This window comes from Xyrauchen texanus, chromosome 31 (genome assembly GCF_025860055.1).
Source record: "Xyrauchen texanus isolate HMW12.3.18 chromosome 31, RBS_HiC_50CHRs, whole genome shotgun sequence".
NCBI lineage: Eukaryota > Metazoa > Chordata > Actinopteri > Cypriniformes > Catostomidae > Xyrauchen > Xyrauchen texanus.
Window position 1 is genome coordinate 21442866 of NC_068306.1, and position 22216 is coordinate 21465081.

The 22216-nt window shown below is 38.2% G+C and overlaps 2 protein-coding genes across 2 annotated transcripts in view; both read left to right on the forward strand.

Moving 5' to 3' along the window:
- LOC127624720 (tetratricopeptide repeat protein 1-like) overlaps positions 1-22216 on the forward strand; it is a 472844-nt gene that overhangs the window by 262127 nt on the left and 188501 nt on the right. The window lies entirely within an intron of this gene.
- The window catches only part of LOC127624723 (CXXC-type zinc finger protein 5-like), a 29295-nt gene continuing 10737 nt past the window's right edge, over positions 3659-22216 (forward strand). Inside the window, 3 exon segments of the mRNA XM_052099579.1 lie at positions 3659-3928; positions 16004-16627; positions 16630-17030. Of these exon segments, the coding sequence (XP_051955539.1) occupies positions 16222-16627; positions 16630-17030 (807 nt within the window). The 5' untranslated portion in view covers positions 3659-3928; positions 16004-16221.

Sequence of the window (22216 nt, forward strand, 5' to 3'; positions counted from 1 at the left end):
CAAAAGTATTATTATCATATTACTACTCAGTTGTTACACAGGATTTACAGTTCCTGTGTAATCACCATGGATTTACAAGTGTTTTTATTCTTCTTTTCTTTTTCTTTTGGGTGAAAGAGATTTACCAGTGTTTTTTAGGTGTGCTACCATGGCATCACCATGGCATCACAGTTGCTATGGCATTACCACAATATACCAAGATGTTTGAAAGTAACAAAAAGACCACTAATTTCTCTTTTAGGTCAAACTGCAGGCTCTTTATCAGGGTGATAATGTGCATTAAAGTACTGCATCACAGAATTGTGCAAGAATATACATGGTCAGAACAGTCTTTTAAATTTTACATGTAGCCTATATGTAGCCATAAGACTTGCATACACTCAAACAAATATTTTAGCCTGTTTTTAAGATGTATCCATTTCAATTAAATAACAAATTTCCATCTAATTGAATTGAATAATCTTGAAGAAAATGTGATTAATAAAACTTTTATTTATATATATTTATTTACTCTTACTTTTTTAAGGTATATATTTTATTTGGCTAAAGATTAGGCAATTCAATTAGATGGAAATTTGTTATTTATTTGAAATGGCAACATCTGATAAATAGGCAAAAAATGTTTTTGAGTGTAAATAAATTCTTCACAATGCCCATGACACGATGAATTCTAAATGTCACAACTCTCTTTTAAAAGTCTCCAGTGCTAACTGCTTCTTTTATTTGAATGAATACAATGCTTTAAGTTTTTATGCATTACACTGACCGTATGAATTTCAAAAAATGCTCAAATTAGATACAACTGTGTCTTTTTGAAGACAGTGGTATATTATCAATTGCAATTTTCTTTTTAAATCTCTTATCTGTATATTGATAATGCCCTATTGCAAGACATAAAAAGATTCAGTTCCACCTTGTAAATAGTAAATGTTTTGTGCTAAAGGATGGAAATATCCCCTGGAATTAAAGACATAATTCAATTTAAACCTGCACCTACTGTATATTACACAAACAGGGGATGGAGAGTGAAAGCAAGTGAGATAGCTAAATGATGAGACTGTTGGGCTTATTAAAAAATGTAGATAAAGATGTTTATCCCATATTAAAGAAATTATTTCATGACACCATTACCCAGATAATGCCATTTAAATTAAATGGGTGTCGCACACAAGTAAGCTACTGACACTGGCCAAAATGTTCGAAATAATATAAATCTGCAACTGCAGTCAAACCTCGTGCTGTAGCCTACCATTGCGTTTGGTTAAGTTTGATAAGTGAGGAAAAACATGATCCTTTTAGAGTTGATGAATGTGATAAAAATAGCCTTGCGTCAGGACAGGCGTTAATTATCTAATCAATAAACGATCTTTAAAACGCCTCACATAAAATAAATAGGCGAAATGTATGTGTGTGAGAGAGAGGCGAGTACTGGCTCCACATCCCTCCCTCTCTCTCTCTCTCTCTCTCTCTCTCTCTCTCTCGCTTGCGCGCGCTCGCTTGCTCGTGCGCGTGTTATTTTCCAGCTCGGAGCCTCAAACCCGCGCGGCTCGATCGATTCGCATTGATTGTCCCTGACGAGCTGCTCCACTTTCTAGCCAATGTCAGCCCGTCTGCGATCGAGAAGGAGAGAAATGAAGGAAAATCTCTGCCGCCCTGGCGGTGTCATTTCCACACACTTCGGTTGGCCGCCTGCCAGCAGACAGGACATTCAAAAGAAGCGGTCTGGACTAAGCGAAACAAGGAGCCGGACGACCACATCTGACCGCTGATTACAAGCGCGGACTGCACAATTACATAGCAAAAATAAAATATATTTTTAATTCAAATTAATTCAAAAAGCAAACTAATTAAATATAATTAATAGCGTTTCACAAATTAAAATTGTATGTGTAAAATTCAAAAGGCAGCCTACATTGGATTTAATAACCTATTGAATGGACCCTTTCCCAGACTGCGTATATGCATATCCGCCTAATTTAGCAGCTTACAACTAACAAACTTTTTATGTTTGCAATTTTTAAATGATTTCGTGTAAATTTATAACTTTATACTTTGTAGGCCTATTAGACGCTGGAATTAGTTGCATTTCAAAGTTTACTCTTCTGATCGCGACCGAGTAGGCCTACTAAAGTGTTCGACGCATGAATGTTCTCATGACATTACTGTTGGAGGCCTTGGAAATCTAAATATGAATATATAAATGCCTTTGTCAATTAACAGTAACGTTTACATGGTCCAAAGTAGAGAAATGCGAATAAAACTAACAAACTTATTTAAACGTTTTTGTGTAAATTTATAACATTATTCTTTGTATTATACACTGGAATTAGTTGCATTTCAAAGTTTACTCTTCTGACTGCGACCGAATATGAACGCGTTGGACGCATGCTCACTACAGCTGCTGTGCGAAACTTTTTAAGGACAGTCATTTGCGGGCGCATGCGCAAACATTGCACACAGAGGAGGACTGTGTCCACCTGTTGAGAAAATTTGAACCGTGCGCGGTCAATCTTCACGGACAGTGCTGATGAAGAAATTGCATCACGCATATTGACAGCTGAAGTATACTTTGGCCTCAAAGGTATACTATAAATCTGCGGGGGTCTGTTTTTTCCATGCCGCTACAGCAAGTTTATATCCCCATCGCTCCCGCTGAATTTAACGGCATGTTCACCAGCCCTCTGCCCGGAGTTATTTTCTTACCAACTGCTCCCAATTCCGCAACCCTGCATTTCTTTTCCACTTAGGGCAAAAGCCATAAAAATAAACAAGTGTGCACAAAAAACATTTATTTTCCTGTTTATGCTATTATCAGATGACGCGTGACACAATGGCCATCTGACTTGCCTGAGGTGAATGACATCGCTGGACATCGTTTCCATAAGCGACAATTACTTGCTTCTGTCATACACAACAGCGTCCTATAATGTTTACACACTCTTTTGATTGGTTAAGTGGTAAGATAAGGGGTTTGGGTAATGGCATTAAATTAATAAGAATGTCCTTAACGCCTCGTGCGCGGAACTTGCACTTCCGCATTAGACATACGGAAATGTACACGCGATGAATTCGTACGAGTTTATGCGAACAACATTGTGCAAGACCATACGAAATAGCCAACTCGTAAATTATGTACAACTTTTCATGAGATTGTGTATGAGTACGGGTATCAGAGTATGGTCAGTGCTCTACTGATACAATGTTTTAATTAATAAATGCATATGTTAATTTCCATAACAAAGTATCAAAAAGTGCAAAACATAATTGAAATATCCACACTTTTTTAGTCCACATAGGGAGTTAACGATTAATATGGAAAGCATCAGTAAGATGACAAAGTTATGCAGTCACCACGTGCATCACTCTGACATTGTTTTATGGTAAATATGAATGTGTTGAAGGGAAGTTTCATTCTTAAAGAGGTATGACGACACATCAACTTTTGCTCATAGAAGGGGGGTCACAGGCAGCACAGTGCATAGGAAGTCATCTAACATAAACCCTCTAATCGTTCACATTTGACATGTACCAATTTAACACGCTACACGATACGTTTCGACATTTCAAACACGAACGTCTTTGTTTACCCGTGTATCTTCTCCGTCTCGGCCTCGCGGAAAGTCCAGTTCGGTTTTTCCGGGAGGCTCCGAAAATCTATGAAGTGTGTTTGCATGTTCTTCTGGATGTAGAGGTGGGATTGCGAGAATCGAAAGGTTGGTGAGCCCACACGCTCAGCTTCCCGGAAAGTACGTTTAGCTATAATTTACTATTTTCTTCCTCACGCGCTCAGCTCGGTCGAAGACTACATGGTTTCTGGAAGTGTACAATAAGGTTTTTCTCCCTTCTTTTTGCCGTCAATCTCTACGACAGGCTTGGAGAAGGGGCGCTCGGACAGTGGAAGCCCTCCCCTCCGCTCGGATCTGCCTTGGTAGGTGCGAATAAAAAAGGGGCCAGTGTTTGCAAATATGCAGATACATTGAAAGGGGGGGATCATACTTTGTTGAAGTCTGCTCAAAGTTGGGATGTCTTCTTCCTAACGATCTCGTTGGCTGGGAGAACGGGAGAATGATTCTGCTGTACATTCACAGTCGTGCTGCTGCAGACCATACACGGGCACCGCAGAGACCGAGGTTTCAGATCATTGAGTCTAGACAAAAGGTATTTTTGTGCCGATTTTAATGTCAAATAAAATTAAGATCTGCACATTTGAGCGACTAGCCATTAATGACGCCTTCCCGTATGTTTTAGCTTTATTTTAGTATGGAAACATGATCATGCTTCCTAGGAAGTAATATCCTTCGATTCTTTAGAACGCAAGTGTCAGATTGATTGGAAAGATGTTATTCATAGAAAATACAAATTGTTATCGTATTTAAACGATATGGTGGGCAACACAAACTTAGCACGTTCCTGAAATATTTGTTAGTAAAATAATGTCGCTGAGCAAGTGAGCATTGATGCCGATGACGTTTATGATAGTTGCCCCAGCATGTAACGACAGGTGGTATTATAGTTGATGATGCGATATGTTTTAGAAGCGGAACTTTTGGTCTACCAGCAGCAGCACGCATCACACCTGTGCATTATTAAAGGACACTGATGTTTAACAATATGACGGTATGCTGAAAAAAACCCTGTTTTTATGATTTCGTCTGTTTAGCCGCTCATGACTTGTGCAACTCCTCGGGGAAGGATTAGGGAGAAATGTGCTCTCCATTGTTCACCGCCGCGAGGATTTTATCAGGCTGATGTCCCCGTGGAAGCGCCGCGGAGAGAGCGCGCGGGGATTTACTGCTGCAGTCCACCGCCGACAGCGCGCGGCGCTCATGAACGCACTGTTTGTGTGCTTGCCAGTCATTAACTTTAACTATGATGCACAGATTTTGAGAAGTTTGGAGCGCATTTAACTTTTCAGCCATGCAAATGCTGAAGACACCGCTCGACAGGGTCCATATATTGCTAAACGATGTCTGAATACACGATTTATTGTTAACATTAGCGTCCACTGGTTCTGCACAAGTGTGTTCGTGCTTGCGTGTGCATGTGTGTGTGAAACGTGAAGCAGTGTGAGGTGAAAAGAGAGCGGCAGGGGGAGATATGTGTGTGCGTGTCTCGAGAAAGACGTTGCGTTGGACTCATGCATTACCTGAATTACTCGATATCTCCCTGCGTGACGTTGCGAAGCAACCTCACAGTGAATTTTTCTCCTCTCAGAGACTTCAGCTATGCAGTGGCTGGGTTTAGCAAACGCCTTTTCCATTGTTTGAATTTTGTTTGTAAGTTAATTTGACAAATTTTCTAAGTTTATTTTTATCACATGACTGACTCCCAGTGTTTGGAAAATAAATAGTTAACACATACAAATAGACTTAATACAAAATCTATAGGTCTACTTAAAATAAATAAAATATTTTTTTTTTATTAACGGTCATCATATGAATGAATATATAATTATATGATAAATACTTTATTTGAAGCTCTTGATCACTGCAGGACTGTCTGTTTTAGGGTAATGATTCAGTAGGGGAGGACCAATTAGTCGCGTGCTTGTCCCTAGGGAGGAGGCACGAGCTCTCTTTGCAAACAGCTTCTCATGACATTACTATTGGAGTCCTTGCGAAGCTAAATATGAATATATAAATGCATTTGTCAATTAACAGGAACGTTTACATGGTCCACAGTAGAGAAATGCTAAACAAAATCAATTTAGCAAGTCAGAGCAGATCAAGTTCATGTTAAACAGTAAAAACAACATAACATAATTCTCAATCGCTTTGAGAACAGATTAGTGATAGACCAATATATATTAATCAGGACGGTTAATCGGACGATATCTGGCCATTTTAAGGCTGTCAGCATTAGCCGATAACTCTGCCTTATTGGTCAAATAACAGAAGCCGTCTTCAGCTATATGTTAATTAACAGCTTTTGTTAATGGATAGTGCTTATTTTCAATTACTTTTATGGTTGAATTTTGAGTGTTTGTGAAAAATAAGTAGCCTACATTTAATATAAATTCAGTAGTTTTGCTTACATCATGTTTGCTATCATTAAAGTATAATGTATAATGGCATGACATTAGCCATCGGCCACACACTGTTCTCACAGACTGATCTCACAATGAAATCGGAAACAGCAGGATGACTTTTCTTTAGCTAAAATCGGACTGTACTTTCCGAAATGTGAAACACTGCCCTCAGAGGCCAAAGCGGTAACTGTTGTTGGGTGTATGGGCACATGTGAGCTTCATTTTCCTGGTGTAATGTGAATGGAGTAGTGCCAAAAGCGCATTGTTTTCAGCTGCACAGGCAATAATACAGTGAAGAGGAATGCATATTTTACAAGATGTACCCCCCTCCCCAACCCAAATCTAGGAAGAAGAAAAAATGCAACCTCTGAATCACACTCGTCACTAATTATGCGAAAGCAATTACTTCCTGATTTCAATGCGAGATCCGAACCCAGGTCACCCACACTGCTGACGCAACATGCTTCTGGTTGCATCACAAGTAGGGCTGGCCGTTATATCGAATATTAACGATATAATTGCGAAGATTTTGCTGACGATGTAAAATTGAACAATACTGTGAATATCACAATGATTTTAATATGTTTTTATTTGGGCATTAATTTTCATAAAGAGTGCTTCAGTAAACTAATTTCATGATCCTTCATGGCAGCACAAGTAAACAAAATAACATAAAAATGGCGAGTTGGTCAAATGTGATTATTAAGAAAACATTTTTCAGCCATTTCAGAGAAAATACATAATTATTGTGATATATATCGAAAATCGGCTTAAAAATATAAATATTTTATATATATATATATATATATATATATATATATATATATATATATATATATATATATTTATTTTATTTTATTTTTTTAAACTCATGTCGGCCTGCCCTAACCACAAGGGAAGGTAAACACAATAGAAATTATGCAAAAATGTCTGATAGGAGATGCCGCTTGTCGGTGAGTCGGCATAATGTGGCTGATCCAAGGTATCAGAACTCTCTGAAATAACTTGCCGACTTCCTGTGTGATCATGTTGGTTCTCTAGATATTGGTATCATCTATTTGAAAAACCATATCGTTCCATATCGGTCAGACCACTATTAAAGACAGCGCAACTGTCACAAATGAGCAATAATTGCTGAATAAAGAAGATGGAAATTAGATTTAATGATTTTTTAGGATTTACAGAAAGCAAAGCCTAGCATATTCAAATCATCCTTTCAATATACTCTTTGGGTGTAATTAGCCATTACTTGACTTCCTCCCGTTTTAATGTAGTGATATCACTCATAAAAATATCCAGACGCATTTTATATAGCTATTATTCTGTGCTTTAGTACATTAATGATTTTGCTCAATATGTCGGTAGCAGCTACTGTATCATAGCCTCACTATTTTCTGATTTCTTGGCACTATGCCATTTCAGTTACCAAATAAATACTGAACAAATCAATTATATCCTATTTATTTAACACTAGACACATTTCTGCCTTTGGCTGTATCTTAAAATTTTACCATTTATTAGTGAGCATTTTCTGTTGACCACAATGACAGCAAGAGAGGAAAACATGAGGAACGAGCCCAGAAGTGTTGCTCTCTGCCATGGTGTTATTGCAATGCAACAAATTGGTTAAATTGATTCAGAACATAAGCACAGTTTTAGTCGGTCAAACTGTCAAACATTAACATTATGAGCTCTTAACATATTAGTTTCTGCCATTTTCATATCCTGTACACTTTTTAGACCATAGACATTACTGATGACTTTGTTTGCTAGTCACATAGCTAGCAACACATTAGTAGCCATTTTTTTTATTTGACTAAATTAATGTGTGAAATTTAATTGACTGTCCCAAAATATAATATTACATTTATAATATAAACATATATTACTATACATATTGTGATTGAAACCACTTGTTACATGTCACTAGAGCAATGTTTTGGTGGTACACAGATAAAAGTCACTTTACCGTAGTCTCATGAGTCTTCCCTGCATAGTGCGCATAAAAGCGACCTCTTTGGTTTGTCAGGACTTAGCTAGTTAACTAAGCTGGATTGCTCACCAGCTAAAAATTCAGTTTCTAGTTTAGACTGTAACTTCAAATAATGCTATCTGAGAGTAATTGCCATTTTAACAGAACACAAAACATAAAAAAAAAAAAAGATTTCTATTTGCTTGCTTGAAAGTTGTCTGGGACATGTTGCCTTTTCCCGTTTTAACAGTAGTTGCTTGACCTCTCGAGCTCTAAATGAAAATGAAACACTTCTTGATTCCAAGTCATCAAAGTCACTGTCATTGCTCATTTGTTCCCTTAGATGACAAAACTATATTATTAAAGGCTTAAATCCCAAATTTGCAACACATTGTATTTGAGACAATGAAGGAAATTACAATTGGGGTCTGCATAATTTGTGGGTTTACAAGAAGATTGTTTTAAATATGTTTAAAGGAGAACACTTTCAGAAGGAGATTTACACCTTCAGAAATTATAATTTTGAAACGTGTATAAAACCATGAGCATGCACATGAGACGAAGACTCCAATCATATCAGTTATCTTGTAAAATACTACCTTATTCTACACGGTGATGGTCTCCTCTTGGGGGCTGCCATGTTATGATGATCACATGACCAGCCAAATACTACTCGCTAAAAATCTCAGTAATCAGCCTGTTATTGCACACTTTCACTCCTGGATTAAATGAATCATGGCTGACTATGAATAGTGATTTTCTACAATGGCATCTTTAACTGAAATGATGTTTAACTTTGAATGATGGTGCATCCATGACCCTATAGGTTTAAGAGTTAGTCCAAGACGACATAAACAAAAACTTATTGAGTGCCCCTTGAACACTGTAATTTTACACAGCAATTACCAAACCCAACTCTTACAAATTTTATTTTCTTCCCTCGAAAGGAAGACTACAAAAATCATGAGATTAATCGCATTGTCTACCATGCAAATATTAGGAGTTCTGGCAAACTTGCTGCAAATGTGCCACTCATTATTTTCACATGCAAATGAGGTATGTGATTTGCCACTAATATTTTTGAGTTTGCAACGTAGTAGTAACCTTGCAGCAAACCTTGGGCAACAGTGGACAGTTTGTTACTACTGACAAACACTTCTATGGCAAACCTCTTGCAACAATGAAGAGATTGCCGCAAGGCTCATTTGCATGTGAAAGTAATGAGTGGGAAATTTGCAGGCAAGGTTGCCAAAGGGGTTTGTCAGAACTCTTGATTTTTGTTAGGGCAAGTAGCCAATGAATGTTTAATTAGTTGAACTCATTCTGACCATGTGACTGATGAGTTCAGGATGAATTTTCAGGTCTGAAGACAGGCTGTTCTCAGTCTGATTTTTCTTTTAGTTTATTTATTGACTCATCTGACTTCATGCCTTTTTCTCAAATATTTCATAGTCAGATTTTACCATCAAAACAGAGCTTTGACATTCCACATTAGAAATAAATGGGTCATTATGTTTCCTCTACTGAACTGCTGATTACATGGTTAAGGGTCTGATCACACAAGCTCTATTTGAATGAATTCAATACATTACAATCATTCATAACCATGTTTTTGAATGGGTCTAGGTTAACTGCATTGAGGTCTAGCTCACCATCTTTACAGCTGTGAGCGAGGCATTGCGCTACCGCAGAGCTGAGACTGCAGTTGTGTGGCCTGAGGTAGCGCTCTCAGACCTTAAACCATTGCACACAATCAGGTATATTAAAAGTGCTCAGCTGAGGCTGAAAGATGCAACATATATGTCAGCAGCGTACTGTTTTAGAGTCATCTGCCCTGTTTGTAAAAGTCGTTTTAATTGGAAAGTTTGTTTGAAGTCAAACTGTGAGAAAAGGAAGAATATTTTCAGCAAGCACACAAGACACCTACAGAGATAGGGCTTGGTTGGTTTCTTGGATCACTATCTACCTCAATATTTAGCTGTAATTTGATTGGTTTCCATGGCTATTAGATGAGAATGTGTTGGTCATTGAAATGTTATCTACTACCTTGAGAATTCTAATGGATTTCGATTTTGTCAAATGCAGAATAATTGACCCTTCAATACGTCCCGCCTTAAAAGCATTACTGACCAATGCTATGTTAGCAACTGTTGCTGTCTGCCATGTTATCAGACACACCTTTGCTCCTTTTCAAATGTAAGTCATGGAAGACTTTTACAAATATTTTCCCCCCAAATTAATTTATTGCATTTAACATCAGTTAAAAACACATTTGCAAAGTAAATGTGCCTATTGATTCTGATCAGAGTTGAGGCAATGGTAACTAATGTTCACAGTTCACAGTTGCATAGTGAGTATTTTGTAGAAATGCTTAGAATGCTAAGAAGTTGTTCATTTACAACCCCGATTCCCCAAAAATTTGGGAGAGTATGGAAAATTCTAATAAAAACAAACAGGAGTGATTTGCAAATTCTGTTCACCCTGTGCTATATTGAAAGAGTACAACAACACATTATTTGATGTTTTAACTTTTTATTTGACCTTTTAACAATTATATATATATATATAAATAATTGTAATATAATATAATATAATTGCATTATAAATAATAATGGTGTATTATGAAGTGCAAAATACGGCAATGAAGGCTGTACAATTGCACAGCTGAAGACCTGCATAATGGATATGGGGGAAAAACTTGTTTCTCAGTGCCCAATCACTCAATAAGTGTTATGAAATGAAATTAGATTTTACACTCAACTGCCCCAACTTTTTCTGGATTGGGGTTCTACATTAATGTTAGAATTTGAAGTAATCACTATGAACTGGGGCTTTTCTCTTTTCAGTTGACTGTATGAACATATACTCCATATCAAATATACGTAATCATCTTTAAAAAGAAAAATGGCAGATAGAAATGCTTTGTAATGTCACACTTCATTCCAGGCCATATTTGAAAATATCAATTCAATTTCTAATTTTTATTGCCACTTTACATGCAAAAATTACTGAAATTTGTGCTGTTTGTGGAAATCTCCAGTTCATTTCTATGGGCAAAAGGGCAGCAATAACTAAAGAGGGCAGAGCATAATGAAGCATCAGTTTGATGTGAAAAAAAAGAATATTTAGTAGACTATCAAAGAGTAATGAAAGAATGTAATGGGGAATGAATATTGCAATGACTATAATTGTGAGTTAACAAGAAAAAGCTGTGACATAATTAGAGAAGAATGTTGGAAGACAGCTAAATGCTCATGACTGACATAATGTGGGTGTCACAAATTTGCAGATGGGTTGGTTGACAAAGTCAGAAAGGAAGAAAAGGCATCATTTTATGTGAGTAATATTAGAATATGTCATGTCCACGGCGAATACAGAGGTGCCAAGTCTGGAAGGTACCTTTAAGTTTTAAGGGACAGTTCACCCCAAAATAAAAATTCTGTCATCATTTACTCACCCTCTTGTTGTTACAAACCCGGATGACCATGGAACACAAAATGAGATGCAAGGTAGAATGTTATGACGTGAGAGCTTCATTCATCATTCACTTTCATTGGATGGAACAAATATGCAATTAAAGTGAATGGTGACTGTGGGTAACATTCTGCCTTTTCTTTTGTGTTTCACAGTACATGTAAAGTCATAAGGGGTTTGGAATGAGAGTAAATGATGCCAGAATTTTAATTCTTGAGTGAACTGTCCCTTTAAATGACTTTTGAGGTGGATCGGACATTGAAGAGGTTATTGAGGCTGATAGGAACTGACGGGGAGGCAATGAAAGACAAATTCTTTTAGTGATATTTTAGCTTGTACAAGATCTCCTCAAACACAGGTCATTTGTTAAAGGACCAAATGAAGATAGAGCATTGCACAGTAGAGAACAAACTTCAGAGAAATGCCAATTCTTATTTACTGACACATAGTGGAATTGAATGGGTTGATGTTTGCATTTTATTTTAAATGAGATCAGTGAGATAACATCCAGTTCACCGGATAGCTATGCCACTGAATTTACTCTTAACTGAAAAATCTTCTGAACACAGGGCACAAATCAATTCATTTATATCCAATGAGCTTATTTGTAAAGTCATTTTGTGGGCCCATTTCCATCACACTAATGGTTACTTTGGGAACAGTAATTAAGCAAGCAGTGCTAACATTGAGCCACCTGTCCCTTGCCTTTCTTTAACCCTATCTGACTGACCGCACTGCCTCTTTGCTACACATTATGCATTCTTAAAACTTTAGCTAAATGCTAAACATTAGAGGAGAGTGGGGTAAGATGCATCAGTTGGTAAGCTGTTTCACCTCCTTTATTTAGCAAAGTGTGCATAACTTTTTTCATGTGACAGTATATTTATGAATGACCCTTCTTGTACAGCTGCCTATGAATGACAGATGCACATCATTTTTGGCTGTCAAAGTACATGTTCTAAATGGGATGCAAAATATTATTATTATTTTATGTCAAATCAATGTCATACATGTTTGTGAATCACTAATGTAGGCCTATAAAGCCATGTCATATATTTGGCTAAAGATTTGCCAAAAATTATTATCTATTTGAAGCCTTTTTTTCTTCCAAAATTGGTAGCTGAGGGATAAAGTGTCAAATGCTTTGGGGTAAGTTGTGTCAGTGGCTCAAACTGATAGTGAGCATTGCCACTAAATGCAGGTTTATAATGTAGGCTATTATAAATACAATTACACATGTTGAAAATTGCCTCACTACATTCAAATATTATACATTTTAAATATTTTCCTGGCTTGTTTATGAAAATTTAAAACAATTAATCAACATTAGACTCTAGAATGCGGTTGTATGTTAGTATATTGTTTTCACCAATTTATGACATTTGTATTTGAAATTCATTCACGTATTCCCCAAAGTTTCAACTAACCTCTTGACATGACACATCCTACCCTTAACATGGGGTCACTGGATTACGTTTTATGAAAAGTAATTTTTGTTATGGCCCTACAGTATGTTATATAATGTACTTTCTTCTAATTTTAAGCCACATCCACATTAATCCGTTTTCATTTGTAAACAGTTTCTTAAGCATTTTCCAAATTTTCTGTTTTCGTTGAAGGAAAACGAGGTTCCAGTGTGGGTGAGATGCATAAACATAACAAAATCAATCAAAATCAATGTGTTAGTGTGGACATGGCCTCAGTTCATTTCAGACATAAAAGGTCACATCCATCCTAATACATTTTCATTTGAAAACTCCATATTTAGTTCAATAAGAGCATTGAAATATTTCCAAACTATACAGTAATGTAGACCATTTTCAAAACCATTTCGGTGGATGAAAATGCTGTTCTAGTGTAGATGAGAAACATAAATGTAGCAAAATGAATGCATTTTTAAATTAAAACATTAGTGTTGACATAAGAAAAATTAATTTAGGTGTATTTGTTTTTTATATTTGTGTCATATTGTTTATTGCATTTCTCCTTACCTATAGAGGACAACTTAAATAAAAGTGGCACATTTTACCCCACTCTGCCCTATACTCTAGTTGGATTACACTGAATAAAAACTAACTTTTTAGAAACAAAAGACTGACACAGATAAGAGTCCATATCATGGTAATGGACCACTAGTACACACCACAGTGACACAGGTTGGATGGTTGGTGTGTGGTTGTGTGTGGCCAACTGTTGGCTTGGTGCAGCAACCATAAGAGTGGAACGGATTTGAGATGTGCCATATTGCTATTCCTACTCAGGATAAAAGAGAAACCACAGGCTATCCATGGCAAGCGAGTATGGTCATGTTTTTCTCCTTAGGTTGGATGGGAAGTGAGTCATTGCTGCTAATACTGAATTAAATGCTGCTTTGTAATTTTAGTGTTTGGGGACATGAAGGATGGTTGCTTCCACAGTCCCAGCAAGAGATGTGTGCGGTGGAGAAGGTTTGGCAGGCGTGAGCTAAGACAGCCAGATGCAGTGTGGCCCCTGGTTTGGACAGAGTGGGAGAGAGAGTGAGAGAGAGAGAGAGAGAGAGAGAGAGAGAAAGAGGCTGGCTGTGGTCCGCTGGCGCCACAGACCCCTGAGTTGGGGAGAATGCGGGGGCTGCGCTCCTGCCTTTTAAGCTTTACCTCCAACTAATTCTGGCCTTCCAATTTCCACACACTACATAGATCCCAAACTACACCCCCGCCCGCCCTCCCTCCCTGTCTCTTTGTTTTTCTTATGGCCCGCGCATTTCCTCCGTTTTTCTCAGTGGGGTTTTCGTGCATGTGGGCATTAGTGGATGTCTCTGTTGTGGATGGGGTTAACCAATAAAAACAAGTTGAGTTTTTAGTGCATTGATTCTGTCATGAGGTTACATTTTATGTCAAGTCCTTCAGCAGGGTTCTGTCATGTTTCATGTCAACAGGTGATGTGGTTGTACAGGTGTTACCACACAGAAGTAGAGATCTGCATGGGACTGATTTTTCCATTGCACTCCCGCAAGTTTCTATCCCACGCCAGAACACTCACTCTGAATTTTACTCCATGTTCACCCGCTCTCTGCCCGCAATGAATTTATTCCCGACTGCTCCCGTTCTTGCAACCCAGCATTGTTTTCCACATAGGGCAAAAGCCATACAAAGAGAAAACAAGTGTAAATAACGTTTTATTTTTCTGTAATTGCTATTATCAGATGGTGCATGAATTGATGCCCATCTGACTTGCCTGAGGTTGATTTTTTAACCCTTAAATTGACTATTTTCCAGTCCAAGTTTCAGATCCTTTGATGACACTGTGTGTCCATGCTTTGCTCTTGCGCTTTGGAATAAATCTGATCGGGTCCTGCTGGAGTTCTGTGAGAATGCAGACCTCTATTCAGAAGAAATGAACTGAAATTAAATTAAAGTCTACAATGACTTGAAATTGGAATTGGCAGTTATTCATTTCAATCCCAATATAAATTCTTAAGACCCTAAATTCAATATTTTACTTCACCAGTTTTGGATGAACTTGATTTTTATATCTGTTAAAGAAAATAGCAATTGAACAAGTTAAAAGGTTCCCTTTATAATTTGTAACATTAGGCTACCTGAGAGTAGGGTGGCCAACCGAAATGATTTGTCCTGATTTGTCCCGTGTTTAAAATGGTCAGATGGCGTCATGGTGAAATTGTTTAAGAGGGACCACTCTAGCAAGGTAAAGTTAATTTAGCTTCAATATTCGTTGAGAATTTTACCTACCCCCATTGAAGTTGCAGATATTTGCATTAAAACATTTTAAATTATTTTAGTGCAATCAAAGGTTTTCGTGACCAAAGTAATAATGATTACTTGTAACTCAATCTCTATATTAAATCCATCCCTTAGCAGTAATCTGTATACAGTGCATCTTGGGTGCATTTACACCTGACTGAAAACTGCTTTCAAGCTGTTTTGAAACAGTGTGTTGTGAAATGAGCCATACATTGAAAATGACTTGACTTGACTGGCTTTTAATGTGGTCATGCACTATTCGATTGTGATCCGTTCACTGAAAATGCATGTTAATGTCAGGTGTTAAGGGGTATATAATACATACTACATTTTATAAAAGGAGTGTAATTGGTTCCTGTATTGAGGCATATATTGTATTGTCTGCTGTACCTATTGTGAGGTGACTCAGCCTTGTCTTTTGCAGCAAAAGTATACCATGCTTTGCAAAAACGAAAAACCAATTTGCCTTGGAAAACTGCTAATTGCGCACAAACATGATTATATGTTTCAGTGTTATCGTTTGTTTGTTATTGGTGTTATTGTCTGGTTGTCTGGCTGCGCTGCAGTAAACTTCTGTCTCATTTTTGCTTCACTCTTTCTACATTCCGTTTGAAGATAAATGTACATATTGATTTTTCAGGCACAGCAGGGGCATCAGTACAGCACTCAATAAAATGTTTGAGCCATGCGAAAGAATCATGCTCTGTTTGCTTTTTTGTTGTCAAGGTCTCTTTTAAACACATTTTTAACATCTTTCTCTCTCTCTCTCCTTTTGTCTTTGTGCCTCAGTTTACAGGTTGGAAAGATGTGGATGAGGGCTGAACTCTAGAGGCAAGGGCATTGGGGTCTGCCTGCCATTGGCTGGCCAGATTGCTCATTAAGGGGAAGCTCCACCCTCACCTGGGAACTGAGCAGAATAAGAGAGCTTCCAGGCTCCTCCTTTCACCAGCCCCCGTCCCCTCCCCAACCCCGCCCCCTTTCCCACGCACAGACCCCGGGGCTGGACCATGTCTGGCGGACAGTCGGAGGGCAGCCGAACACCCAAGGCCCAAGACAAGGATCAGGACCAGGACAAATGCAGCAGCCGGGAGGACAGCCCAGTCATCGAACGCCGCAACCGGAGCGGCATTATCAGCGAGCCCCTCAGCAAGAGCCTGAAGAGGTCTCGCACCCTCTCGCAGTACACTGCCGCTTACCCACAAACCGCCAATGGACTGAAACACAATGGCCAGGCCAAGAACCACGCAGACAAGCCCCAGCACGCCCAGCAGCAGCAGCCTTCCGCTTCAGCCTTGGTGCCGAGCAAGCTGGACCGGACCCTGGAGCAGGTGCTGGAGGGACAGAACGGGCTGTTGCACTTTGCCCAGGCAGCTGCGCTGCTTAAGCGGGCTGGCATGGAGCACATGCTTCTGCCAGGGGAATGGGTGTGGGTGGGGTGGGGAGCGAGGTGGGATCGGTTGACCTGGAGGGGGCGTCAGTGGCCGACACAGTCGGGGGTCACACAGACTTCCCGTATGGTGTTGGCGGAGGCTTCCCCTTCAATCCCGGCCTCTTCATCATGACGCCCGCCGGAGTCTTCCTCGCTGACAGTGCACTGCACATGGCCGGCTTGATGGAGTACCCTGTGCAAAGTGAGCTGGCCTCTGCCATTAGCTCCGGCAAGAAGAAAAGGAAACGCTGTGGCATGTGTCCACCTTGCCGGCGCAGGATTAACTGCGAGCAGTGCAGCAGTTGCCGGAACCGCAAGACGGGCCACCAGATCTGCAAGTTCCGCAAGTGCGAGGAGCTCAAGAAGAAACCGTCTGCTGCACTGGAGGTAAACTGAGACTCTGTGACATTTAACCAGGGCAGATACTTGTCGTGAGTGAGTTCAATTAGATTACATATTAAGTAAAAATAAGTTTCGGCCAGAATCAGAAAACACAATAACCTTGTGTAACTTCATTGCTTCAAAGTGTGGTGAACTGTATACAGTGGCCCCAGAAAGTATTTGGACACTTAAGCCACACATAAAAAATTAGAAATATCCTTGCATTATATAAAAAATATCAATTTTTTAAAAAACAAACTACCGTAGCACAAGCACACTTTTCAAGCAATACATTTCACAAAATTGTTTTTGGCCACTTACTGGTTGACAAACATTAGTTAAACAAGTCCCACCTGTGGTTACTCTGCTTGGAAATCTGTGTGAACTAAACTCTTGACATCAGTTGGTTAAATTGCAAAACTGGCTTAGAAAAAATAGGTTTCTGGAAAAGTTTAACATACTTTGTTTGCAAATGACACTTTTATTTGCTATTTTGTTATCTAATGCAGTGAAATTCATACATTTTAAATGTGTATTAAAGTGAAAGTTCACCCAAAAATGAAAATTATTTTCATCATTTATTCACCTTCAAGTTATTCTAAATCTGCATGACTTACTTTCTTCTTTGGAACAAAAAAGGAGAAATTAGGCAGAATGTTAGCATCAATCACCATTCACTTTGATTAAATGGAAAATAAGATACATTAAAAGTGAATGGTGTATTCCTTTAAGTGTCCAAAAGTGTCCATATAATATTTGGGGCCACTGTATGAGACATGAATGAGTAGTGTTATGAGAGCCTCTGCTGAGGGTTAGGCTGGGTGATGAGGCTTTGGGGTGACAGGTGGCACTGGCAGTGGTGGGGGAGGGAGAGATGGGCAGGCATGCACCATGGGGTTTGTTCTAATCTACCCCCCACCGCGGCATCACATCACTCTTCTCTCATCCTGCCTCTGTGACACTGTACTAGGACACTCCTCTGAGACATGACATTCTCCAGTAAGGCCCATTTTTTAGGTCCCCGCATTCATTAGATCAGATTTTACCAGGTGTGGGTCCTTTGTGTGAGATGAAGAATTGGATCAAGGTGGTTTCATTCATGCGTACATCAGCCCATTGTAATGTTTCAACTGGAAGTGGGCATGATGTGGACATATTTGTTTGTATTGTTTTGTTTTTATGAACGACAAGGTCCATCTGGCCACAGGGCTTTCATCTGGCATGTACAGAGTCAGTAATATGAGTAGTGTTCGAATTGTTCCTGATGAATTTGACGTAGTTGAAAGAATACATATAGGTATTTTAGGAAGATTTTGTTATTGTCACAAATAAAATAGGTTGTAGAGTTTTAGTGGAGAAACACATCTTTCAAGATCTTCATAATTGATTGACCATTGGTGTATGAGTGTGAGTGTGAATGGGTGATTGGGACACAGTGTAAAGTGCTTTGGTAACCTCTTAAGGTTAAAAAAAGCGCTATATAATTGCAGACCATTTACCATTTATTTCATCAGTCTTTATCATTTTCAAGATCTTCATCTTTAAATTGCCTGGAATGCTTGTCATATTAATGTTGTATTTAAGGAATATTGTGGTTAAATACAAGCATCTGTTGAAACAGTTGAAATGCACTTACAATGATAGAAATTCACTTACAATGGAAGCCTATGGGGCAACGAATGAAGCATCAGTTGCCTCATAGACTTCCATTGAAAGTAGATTTCGGTAAACACAGTTTTCATTTATTTTACAGAGGTAAATAGAAATTAGTTTCTGTCAAAATCAACAACATACCACAAATGCTTTCAATTGAGTTTAAAACACATTACAAAATCTTGTCGTAATATATAAATACTTTGATGTCTCACTATGTCTCCACTTTTGTTGTTGATAGAAAAGCGTATATATGCAAAAATATATTCAATATAAAATCCTTCAGCACATTAATCCATTTTGAAGCAGATAAACATTCTGAGAAGCTAAATACACCCATAGTTTGAATGCTTGAGCTTGACATACATTGATCTGTTGAGATTCTTGATTATCATGCAGAATTTGGAGTGTTGCCTGTACAGTTTGATTGGGGAAAAACAATTCAGTTTCAGAAAACAATCTGCCCAGTTGTGTCTAGTTTTTCTCTTTGTATGACTGATATTATACTCTCTTCCTGTTGCTAATGTCTTATTAGTAAAAAAAAAAAGTAGAAGAAATTATTAAAGGTGAAGTGTATAATTTCTGCAGCATCAGCAACATCAAATGGAATTGAAAAATTACAATTAAAGTTTCTCAAATATACCCCCTGTATTCCATTTGGTTGGACAAACAGATAGACCTAACCCAGACTTGCACCATTGGACAAGCCAATGGGCCGTTCACACTAAACCTAAAAAAAGCTAGATGCAGCACCACACATAGAGCAGAACGCAAGTGTCTCGAGATATGTTTTTAACAGTTAAGGTTCTTTTTAACTTGACACGGCATCTAAAAATGTAAGCTTGATGCAAGAAGGCCGTTTAATGCGAGAAGTCGCGTTCCCGTTTACATCCACTGTATAAGAGGCGTACTCATTACTCCTGTATACATGCGACTCTATCAGTAAGCAGCTTTCTCCACAGTAACGTCATTTCCCTGCGACTCTTGTGTTAATAACCAACATGGCATCTGAGGAAGACTTCGCTATTTTATTCACAATTGCTTCATTTTATTTTGTTATTTCAGAGCTGTTGCTGTATTTGTTTCCTTCACTTTCCAACGTGACCTGCAGTGGAATTGCGCTACAATAGTTTTTTTTTGTTGTTGTCATAAACGTAAAACTTAGGTATTCCCCCTATGTATGAGCGCATATAGAAGAACGTGAGGGACAGTCGACATTTTACGCTTGTGTTTATAATGGGTTTTATAATGTACGTGCTTTCCTATTGCACTCCCAGATATGTTGAATTCTTGCCACTGTGTTGACTTGTTGCTGGGCTCCATCCTATGACATTTGTTTTCCTGGTCTGTTCACACACATACAGACCACATACATGTTCTCAGGGAGAAACCCAGGTGTGTTAAACAGCTTTCTCTTAATCCCATATCGTTTACATGGCATTTTAGAACGCTGCTTTCTGCAAAAAACCTGGAATAAACTGTTAAGTGCTTGTAAACGTGGTCAGTGAAAGATGGTACAATGCTCAAAGACTTTTGGCTAGTGCATGTTTACACAGGAAAACAATTGAAAACCAGTCTGGTGTGAACAGCCCTTTAGGGTGTTCAGAATGCTCAAACAAACATCAATGTTTTGATAGTATCACAGAGACAGTGTTTACACTTTTCAGGGAAATTAACCTAAAAATGTCTTATAGTTGTCTCTGCTTATTAATCTGAGATACAAAAAGTATTAAAAAAAAGTGCAATTGTTATTGATACCTTCCATATTTAGTGAGTGCAAGGTTTTGATTTGTCTATTTTGAATTTTAATGACTTCCACACAAATAAAACCTTTAAATAAATCATTTCTTATTGTTTTGTTTGCTGATTAGAGAATTATTAATAAAACACCATCAGTAAAAATAATAATGGCAGGGTGATGGCTTGTCGTTAACATTTCAGTCATTAAAAATGGTCTGATAATTCCATGCCACGTCTGCTCGGCCAGCTGTCCAGTCTGTATGGAGTCAAACAAGGTCACGTCTGATGGCGTCTCAGAGAGCCCCGGTGATTACAATGTGTCTAAAACATAAAGCGCAGCCGTTTTATGGTTTCTTAAATAGATGTTAATTCCAGTGCCTACCATGATGGGAGCTTCGCTAAGGGTCTTAGATGAGCTGCACCTGCTGTTTTATCGCTTCTAGATGGAGTTGAACCAGCACTGTGCAAACCAAATAGAGCACAACACATTTATTCATATTTCACTACTGAGAGTTCATTTGTGGATTCAAATTTAAAGTTACGTTGCTAGATGTTGTGTGTACAGTGGTTACAAAGTTGTATGCTACCAGTTATGCTATGCTACCATAATCACTTTTGTATGTTTTAACATAATTATTAATGAAACAGGAAGTTTGAGTGGGACATTTTTTAAATAGCCAACAGGCTTAATTTTCATCACAGCTACAAGCAATGATTTGCTACTTGTTGGACAGTTGCAGGGAAATACTCATTCTAAATAGCATTTGATTGGACAAAAATCTGTGTAGGACAGAATGAATCATAAACATTTTTGGTCCATTATCACGGAAGAGAAAGACTAAATTTTAAATGTGTATATCTTCTAAAAGGACATTTGTACTATGTTTATAAGTGCACTAGCATATAGTTGACCTCAAAGCTAACATGCATGGACTGAAAGCCACAAAACTCAAATTTATTGGGCTCTTCAAGTATGATTATTTGTCTTTTCTGCACACAATGTCATTATGTTCTCAACATGTTGAGGAATCTATAAATCAGGATTGCAGTGTGCTGGCATGATATTTTTGTCAGTATTGGCACATTCAAACTTCTAAACGTCACATTACGTCATACTGGTGTTTGGGTTGACCTTTACTGTTGAAATCTGCCTATCCAGCAGAATGACGCTTGTTCTGAGAAAAGAATGTGAAAGCACGTAGAGGTTGGTATTTGGTTTGTATAGTACTCCATGCTTCTTATGTACTAATTAATGGTGAATGGGAAGACAAACAGTCTAAACAGCAAACTTTTGCTGATGAACCAGGTCAATCAAGGAAATCTTGCTGGTTAAAGACCCCATGAAATCACTTGACAAGAGCATTTTTCTTTCTTGCGTTGATACATTTCCTTTTGAAACAGTAAGATGGGCCAGGGAATATCGAGTGGTTTGTCCCCTTTTTATAAAAATAGCCAATTTCCTTTAGTTTACATCACAGCCATGAACTATTATTTGGTACTTGCTATTTCAAGTCAGTGATAGGTGGTATTAGGGGGTGGGACAATCTTATTCTAAAGAACTTGTTATTGGACAAAAATTTGGATACGCCCATGAATGCACGATGAGTTATCAATCTTCCCAGACAAAAATGTGCATATATTCTAAAGTTAAGTCTACTTTTATGAGTAATAGATGCCCTAAAATGTAATAGACATGGACTAAAAGCTACAAATTAGTGAAGAATCCTGTTGTATCAACAGCAAACCAGCATCCACAACATTCCTGCACTTGCGTTAAACTGATGTTCATATTTGTGTTT